The sequence below is a fragment of the Podarcis vaucheri genome (assembly GCF_965113315.1).
Source record: "Podarcis vaucheri genome assembly, chromosome: 2".
NCBI classification, from domain to species: Eukaryota; Metazoa; Chordata; class Lepidosauria; order Squamata; family Lacertidae; genus Podarcis; species Podarcis vaucheri.
In genome coordinates, this window is record NC_138760.1 from 39,725,443 (window position 1) to 39,733,958 (window position 8,516).

General features: G+C 43.0%; 1 protein-coding gene across 6 annotated transcripts in view; it reads right to left on the reverse strand.

Annotated features, from left to right (window-relative positions):
• Positions 1-8,202, reverse strand: part of FBF1 (Fas binding factor 1) — a 29,652-nt gene extending 21,450 nt beyond the window's left edge. For 2 of the 6 annotated variants that reach the window (XM_082203431.1, XM_082203428.1), the window contains exons 1-9: positions 6,781-6,885; positions 5,448-5,554; positions 4,345-4,372; positions 2,981-3,022; positions 2,247-2,334; positions 1,895-1,955; positions 1,454-1,504; positions 1,192-1,327; positions 637-720 (exon numbers count right to left, since the gene is read on the reverse strand). In XM_082203431.1, coding sequence (XP_082059557.1) covers positions 637-720; positions 1,192-1,327; positions 1,454-1,504; positions 1,895-1,955; positions 2,247-2,334; positions 2,981-3,022; positions 4,345-4,372; positions 5,448-5,450 — 493 coding nt within the window. In that variant the 5' untranslated portion in view covers positions 5,451-5,554; positions 6,781-6,885. Of the gene's footprint in view, positions 1-636; positions 721-1,191; positions 1,328-1,453; positions 1,505-1,854; positions 1,956-2,246; positions 2,335-2,980; positions 3,023-4,344; positions 4,373-5,447; positions 5,555-6,458; positions 6,578-6,780; positions 6,886-7,579 lie in introns of those variants that run through there. The other 4 variants (XM_082203429.1, XM_082203430.1, XM_082203433.1 and 1 more) reach the window with 4 other exon arrangements.
• Positions 8,203-8,516: the final 314 nt, after the last annotated feature.

Sequence of the window (8,516 nt, forward strand, 5' to 3'; positions counted from 1 at the left end):
TATGGGATCAGAGTTACCTTAACAATATAGAAATTTATTTATGTTTGCAACGACTGCCTCAAGAATGATATTCACCCAAAAATGGAAAGAAGAAATCCCGACAAAAAAAGAATGGCTACAGAAATTAATGGACTATGCAGAAATAGCGAAACTTACCGGAAGAATAAGAAATCAAGATAACAAACTTTTTATTAAGGAATGGAAATAATTTATTGAATATTTACAAATTGTAAACAAATTAAGACATTAGCTGGAAAAGAATAAATAGAGTGAATTGGGATATGCAGAAGAAGTAGAAAAAGGGTAAATTCATGGAACCGCTGAAAGAGAGGGAGGGAAGTCACGGTTTGATATGTGAGGATTGTTTAATTTTTTGTTGTTGAAGTGTTTATTTGTTATAAATGAAAATTATAAATAAATTTATTTTAAAAAATGAAGTAGCAGTGTTGAATCAGGTAGGCCCCGTGTTGGTTGTGCATAAATATGTCACTGTCACACCCTAACCTTTCCCCATCCAGATGGACTTGTATGCTCAAACTTAGGTTTTTAAAAATGCATTTTACATGCGTGCATGCATCCTTGCGTACACACATACACACACAAAGCTCCCCTCTCATGTTAACAAGCAGAGCTTACCTTCAAAGGCAAACTTCTGTTTCAGATTTCTGGAAGTGGTGAGAGTAGAGCTGGGATTCTTAGTGATTCCACCTTCTGAGTCTCCTGTATTAAAACAACAGGTATAGCGGATACTTTTGCTCGTGTCCAATTCTAATGTAACAAGGAAAGTTTTGTCTCAAGTCACTGTGAACTTAAATGCTCTTTGCAGGTGCGAGTCAACATTTTGAAAAGTCTGGAGAGGATTCTGTAGGTGCAACATTAGAAGCAGATAACGACACAATCCATTCCTTTTCTCAGGGATGTTATTAGTCCTTAATCAATAAGTGATCGTCATAGACATGGCTACAAAGATGACAGGAAGTTGCTTCAAATTTGTTTTAAACTGTTTCTCATATAGTGTTATATTGTGTTTCAACTGTTGTAATCCACCCTGGGACATTAGGGTGAAAGGCTAGTAATAAATTGTAGTAATGTTAAGAATAAGAACAGGTACCACTAAGAGATCGTTTCTACCATAGTAGCTCTTTACACAAATTTGAGTATTACTTGAGTCCTGAAACAAAGGAGCCTTACGTCGCTCAGTGATTGATGTTTTCTTAGCAGAACTTGCTGGCTCATTCAACGGCTGAGTTTTTGCCATATTCTTCCCCAGTTTCTGAGCAGGCGCTTTCTTTATGCCTAGAAGATCAGCGTCCATGTCATCTATATCCTGGCACAGGAGAGAACACATATACTCAAAATGAGTGTATTGCACTTTTTCACATCTAGCAGAGCACAGCACACTCAAATTATTTTTGCCCTGCCAAAGAAAACCAAAAAAGTCCCCTCAATTTACCTTCAAGGTCTCTAGAAGAGCTCCTGGGTCTGCATCTGAGATATCAGGATCCTTAGGGGTGAATGAAGGAACACACAAGTTATTGCTTAATTGCTTGTAGTATTTGTATGCTGCCTTTCAATAAAAGAGGGGAGAAACCAAACACTCCAAGGCACTTAATCCAAGTGCTGCCAACATATGCACATTATTAATCTGGGGCTCATACTCCAAAGAGACAAATATTGTGTCCCAGTGGGAAATGGTTGGAAAAGTTCTATAGGCCCATGTCCTCCCCACCACTCATGACTGAAGTTGATGTACTGTATATTCTCCTTTCAATGCCATGTTTTCAGGTACAGCAACAACCTGCAGGAAAACACCAGTAGCTGTCCAGTTGCATCAATAGAAATGCCTTCATTTACCTTGCAGAGAAGATGTGGACTCTTATTTCCCCCCCCTCACCTCTGCATCTTCCTCTTCCTCAAGAACCATTTTGCTGAAGACATCATCCCCCAAGAGGCCCCTGGGGAGTGGGGAAATCCAGAGCTTAGGATGTGCAAGAAAAATAATAAAATACGGTAGCCTAGAAAGCAACACCTGAAATGTTTCATGGCCTCATTGAAACACCCTCAAAATTACTCAGATTTCAGTAGTGCCTCTACTTAGAAAAGGTTCTTAAAACAGAGGGCAAATTGAGAGTTGCTGGGGAGAAACAGTAAAGGGGGAATTCTCAAGAGGCTCCAACAGCATTGTTCTATTTTTGTGTGTGTGTGCTGAAAGCATTAAAGTCACAAATAGCAATGCCATTCCTTACTTTTTGTTGGTCTGTGAGGCGATTCCTCTGGGTCTTCCTGCACTACTACCAAACGAGGCAGGTTTGCTGGATTTAAGGGGAACGTCATCTAGGAATGAGAGATGGGGATTTTAGGAGATTGCAGCATAGGTTATATCCTTTGTCCTAACAGTTGCACAGCAACCTGAACAACCTCTGATGCTGGCAGTCTCAACAAACAAGCTAGGGGTTGGGCACACTTTGTATAAACATAGACCCAGGCAGATCAGTCGTGAAGTACATGAGTAGGCCAGCATGGTGAATGCAATGGTTGTCTCCATCTTCCTGAAATGCAGTGAGGCCTCAACATTCTCCTCACTGCACAGCAGCCATCACAGCTAAGTCACCTAGGAAAATGTTTGCCCATATCTCCCTTAAAACAGAACATTTCTTACGAGAATTAAAGCTGACCATAGAATGTAAAAAGATCCTTAGAAACAACTTCCCCAAACCCAACAAAACAGTGAGAACAAGAGTTAAAAAAGAAAAGTGCAGACTATTAGAATCATGTATGAATAGTGTGACTTTACCTGGCATCTGAAAGAGTAATGATGATTACACCAGGCAATTTTACTAGGGGAAGGAACTCCACAACCAGGGCACCATCATGGAACAGGCCCTCCTTCTAGTAGCCGTGCCTCATTTGAAAGTCTTATTTGACAAACTGGTTCCTACGGAATTTTAAAACACCTTTTTCCATTTCACTGCTTATTTACCTTCATCACCAAGGAGATCACCAAGAACGTCATCAATGGAGCCTAGAATAAGACAGAGTTTACAGCCTCAAAAATCTACCCTAGCATAAACTTAGGAAAGGGCATGCTGCAACAAGGGAGATCCAAGGCCGCCATATTTTGACAGGAACTCCAGAAACAAGAAATATATAGACAAATCGACTCCACATACATCATAGATCCTGTGTATTGGCTCCCTGTGAACCGAGATCAACCACTTAACAAAGGTCTCAAATGTGGGTTTGAAATGGGTTGGCATACCTGGCTGAGATGGAACCTGGTTAGCACTAGCTACGGGCACCACTGATGCAGATACAGGGGATGTAGCTAACAAAGTCATTCAGTTAGTACAAGGACTTCCACCTCTCCCTTTCCTTCTGGAGCATATTTCGGAGGAAGCACAAGACAAGGAGATAAATTCCTATTACACAGAGAGAAGTCTTTGTGCTACTGGAATGACTGGATATAACCCATAATGCTGGATTTTGATTAAAGCCAACAAAGGAAGAGAGTGGGGAACTCAAAAGGGTGAAGTGTGTGGATTCACACACTCCAAAGGCTGGCTGGCTCTCAATGGGCAAAGCAAGATTTGCAGTGTTACACCTTTATTATATTTTTCCATGAAGAATGTTCTGTGTTCTAAGTTCATTAGTAACTATGAGTGGATATCCATTGCAAACAGAATAGTAGGCAATCTTTTTGTTGTTTCAAAGTTGGGATTAATGTTTTTCAGGTGATTGTCCCTAGCAAGTATTCAAGTGAGCATATCATGTGTAGTTCTTTGGACTGCTAAAATTTATCAGAATTGTCAAAAGCTTTTTAGTACTTTGGTTTTTCTTAAAATTAAACGATGCACAAGAAGTACGTGCTATTGTCCTCAAATATTTTTAAGTATTCTAATAAAACACTCTACAGTTTAAAGAGCATTACATGCACTTTAATTTTCCCTCTCAAATATTTCAGATCAAATGCCAGTGGTGCATTGGGACAAAATATTTAAGATGGGTCACTTTTTAAAGCTTTGTTTACAAAATACAAGTAAAATAAACACACTGAATTTGATCACTCTTTAGTGCAGCAAAAAATGTTCCAATGAAAGCTGGAAATTTCCCAATACACAGTAACTTATATAAAATAGCTTAATTATCGTAGAAAAAAAATCCAATGCTTTCCCTCCCCCAAAATATCAACACTACTACATTGGGCCATAGTGTTATTGGCTCTGCTTTTTCCTCAAGCTGATGATGAAAATGTTACATCTACTGGATGACGCTATGGGAAACTATCTCCACCCCAAGCCAATACCAAAAAGGGTCATAAAAGTGTGGAAACACAAACACACATACTTTTCAGTCCTTTCTTCGGTTTCACTGCCTAAAGGGGAAAGGGGCAGACAATTTGTTAGAAAAATAAAGACAAAAACTTTACTAGCGCAAACTAGCTCTCTAAATGCAGACAGGTGCATAACAAACTCCAGAAACCAAGAGCTGGTAGCCATAGGGAGGGTTCTCATGTCACACTAAATGGTTTAGCCTTAAAAGGATAACTTGCAGTGAGCCTCAGATTTGCACATCTACCACCACCTGTCCTCTCCTCCGGCGGAGAGCTACAGTTCTCAGAGTGGGTTTAACAACCAGGGACTTCTGGGTACTGTAGCTCTGGCAGGGGAATAAGGGCCTCTTAACAACTCTCAGCACATTTAACAAACTACAGCTCTCAGAATTTTTTGGAGGAAGCCATAACTACTTAAAGTGGTATCATAGTACATTAAATGTATGGTGTGAATGGGGCCCTGTTGTGTTCTGGCTACAGTAGAGTGTACAGTCTTTCCTTTTTGCATTAATTAAAGTTAGTTGCATGTACAATTTCACTATGAAGTGTTATTAGCTTGGGCTGCCACCCACAGGGATTTCATGGGAGGAGTGGGGAAGCAAGAACTATAGATGTGGATTTGGACTCCTAGATGCATACAGTGGTGCCTCGCAAGACAAAATTAATTCGTTCTGTGAGTTTTTTCGTCTAGCGAATTTTTCGTCTTGCGAAGCACGGTGTTGGAAAAGTTTTGGAAAAGCTTCAAAAATCACCAAAAACCTCAAAAAAGGCTACCACACCGCGTTCTACGAGTTGCTCCTCGAAGTCAAGTCACAACTGTATTAACGGTGTTAAGAAAAAGGAAACAAACTTGCAAGACGTTTTTGTCTTGCGAAGCAAGCCCATAGGGAAATTCGTCTTGCGAAGCAGCTCAAAAACCGCAAAACCCTTTCGTCTAGCGAGTTTTTCGTCTTGCGAGGCATTCATCTTGCGGGGCACCACTGTACTCAGAAAAACCTCTCTGTGCCTGAGCTAACCTCTCTCTGGAGTATCATGTTGGTGTTTAGGCTGGCTGGGACAGTGGGACAGGGCCTTGCCCAATCCATTAGACGCAATTGACTAATGAGGCCTGCCTTACCATATCATGACTCTCAATGGCATATTCTGCCTCTTTCTCGTGTTCCACTCAGACATTAATCATCTTTACGATGCTAATACAGTGGACAATACCTCCGCCTCCCTCACCTAAAAAAAGAAACAGAACAATAAAAATGACCAATTTAGCATCATAAATATTTTTCATTTATTGAGGCTTTGAAAGTAGTTGTTGGCATCCGTCTGTCTCGGAAGAGACAGCACATTTGGCCAAGCTGTTGGATGGCAGCAGTGCCTGCTGTGGGTGTAGAGACCAATGCGGGTAAGGGAAACATTTTATTGATTGTTATACGGTGGCAAAGAGCTCAGAGAATTTTATTTATTTGAAGCAATTTCACCTTCCAGAGCAGCTACGTTTCTAGTCTCACAACAACCTTATAAAGAAGACTGAGCTATTGCAGCTTGCCCAACAACACCTTCTTCACAGCTAGTAAGAATCTAAATTTGGGTGTCCCATATCCAGCTCCAATACTTTAGCCATCACAGCACACTACCTCACTGGAATGACTATGGCCTTCATAAAACAAGCACCCTAATGCTTTTGCAATTTATTACAGCCTGATCTTATGCAGTTGGGACACACCTTTGCTCATTGAAACAAATGGGCAAAGACACTCTCCAACAGCATGGGATTGCAACCATGGGCGTAGCCAGGATTTGGGGGGGGGGGCAGAAATGAATTATCTGTGATGCAATTGGTCAGTTAGTTAAGCATTTTTATTTATTTATTTGCTTGATTTGGGGGGGGTGCAGCTGCCCCCCTTGCCATGCCCATGACTGCAACTTTAAATGGTACCTTTTTCTTTTTGCCATGCTTTTATTTTTACCTGTGGGGTTAATGATAAAGGATAATATTCCTTTGTAAAAAGAAATTATAACTAAGCCTTGCTAGCATTCATCAAGCATAAGGCAGAAGGGGATACAACGCACTTAAAGCAATGCCATCCACAGGGTTGACAAACAATCCAGCCCTGTCGAGTTAAGGTTCGCTTACCAATATCAAATTTATGCTGGCAACATTTGTACATGTGGACATGCACGCGTCACACCTGTGGCATTTTAACGTTACGTTTTATACACGCTTCCCGGTGCCGGTGGAGGCGTGCCTGCACTGTTGTCCATAGAAGCATAACCGAGTTACCATGGCAGACGGCGTCCGCGGCAAATGCTACCCTGACACCGGCAGCGGGAATAAATCGCCCCGCAAACTGCCCCCTTTCCTTGGGCTGGGAGCCTCCTGAAGCCTCCGGCGCCTCCGGACCCCTGCAGCCTCCAGCCTCTTCCTTTGGAAACAGCAAGAGCACAGCTACTCTCACCTGCGGCGACCAGGCGCTCTCCAAGCATGGGAGGTTCTTCCCAGCTGAGTGGCCGCAAAGCTTTCTGGGAAACGTAGTCCCGGCAGAACGCTCTGCCCATATACTGTACTGCGCACGCGGGGCTACGTTTCGCAGAACGCCAAACCGGAAGTCGCCCTCTTTTGAACGATTCATTCAAAGGGGGGGGGGGAGAACGTTGCTTCCTTCTGCGCAAGCGCAAACGGCTCTGCGCAGGACCGGCCCTTGCAAGATCGTTTCGCTTGGCAGCGCCTATGGAACTCACTGCCTATTGAGACCAAGCATGAGGGCACATGAAGCGTTGCCCCAGCTGCCGGCTGTCATGTCACCTGTCCAGGATGTGGGCCTGTCTATATCGATTCCATGGGTCTGCTCTGAGTACAACTACTGTTGGAAATAGCCTTATTTTAAATATATATTTTATAACCCAGGTGGGGAGTTTCTAGCCAGTAGATCAAAGGCAGCCTGGCCCTCAGGACTTCATAACCTTCTGGAGTGCTTTTGCCTGGTTCGGATGATTCCTTGAATTTTGATTATGCCCCTTGCTTAACCAAATGGAGAGAGGGGGTGATGCTTTCCTCCTTTACGACAATAATGGTCAAATTTGTCATTTCGCTACCGTTTTGCCACTAGCCATTGGGGAATGCAGCCATCAGGCTGAGAGACGGTCCTCCACCCCTGGGCCCATGGTGTTCCATTCTCTGTTATTAGCACAGATAAAGGATGGGCTATACATCTTTTAAATAACCAAGCAAACAGACAACAGCTGAGCTGTACCCACCATTGTGAGGACGGAGGAGGTTATGATGATGCCTCCTCAGCTGCTGCCATTGGTTGTGAACTGCCTGTGATGTCACAAAAGAACATGGCGCCTGAGTGGATATGTAAAATCGGGACAAGTGGAAAGCCAAGGCAAGAAGAGAAAAGACAACTTTTTCCTTCCTAAAGAGAACACAGTGGGCAAGAGCTGTGGCATTCAGCACCAGGTCCTTCCACATACAGGTGAACTGGCAGACAGAATGAGGTGATCACCCCACAGCAGGAAGCTGTGGAGCGATGAGAAGGCAAGTTCCCTTGTGAAGCAGGATTGCAACTTGAAGGTGGCCGATATCCATGGTTGGAAGCTGGCAAATGTTGGTGCGGGGAAGCCATTGGGGAGTTTGCATTTGAAAAGCAGTGGATGCCAGAAGGCTGGAGCAGGCTTATGTTTGTGGATGTAAGCTGGTTGAAATTCACCTTTGGAAGCTCGTTGACAGAAGCAGTGTGGACATTTGTGGATTGAAGCTGGGCCATGTATATGAATGAAGAGTGGCTAATGGATTAACGTCTCTCTTTTTAAAAAATATAGTTATGCATTTTCAGACACCAATTCCTATTTTAAGACTTCCACCTCTACCCCTCCATGGTTCCTCCCCCCTCCCTTCTGCATATCCTTTTAATGCCACTCAATTCATTCTATACATTTACGTATCTTGTGTGAATGGAAGGTTTTGAATGTGGTTGAGGTGAATGGCATGTGTGTGTGCGCGCATTCGGGTCGCCCTTCAGACACGGCATGGGAATTACATGTTCATGGGGTGGCAGAAGTCACCTTTCAGGTGCAAAGTGAATGGATGAACCAGTGGATATTCATAGGTGGAATTCAGGGATGAAGCTGCCAGGCGGAAGCCATTGGTGCCTGGAAGATTGTGTTGGAAGATAGCCATCCTCTTCACTGT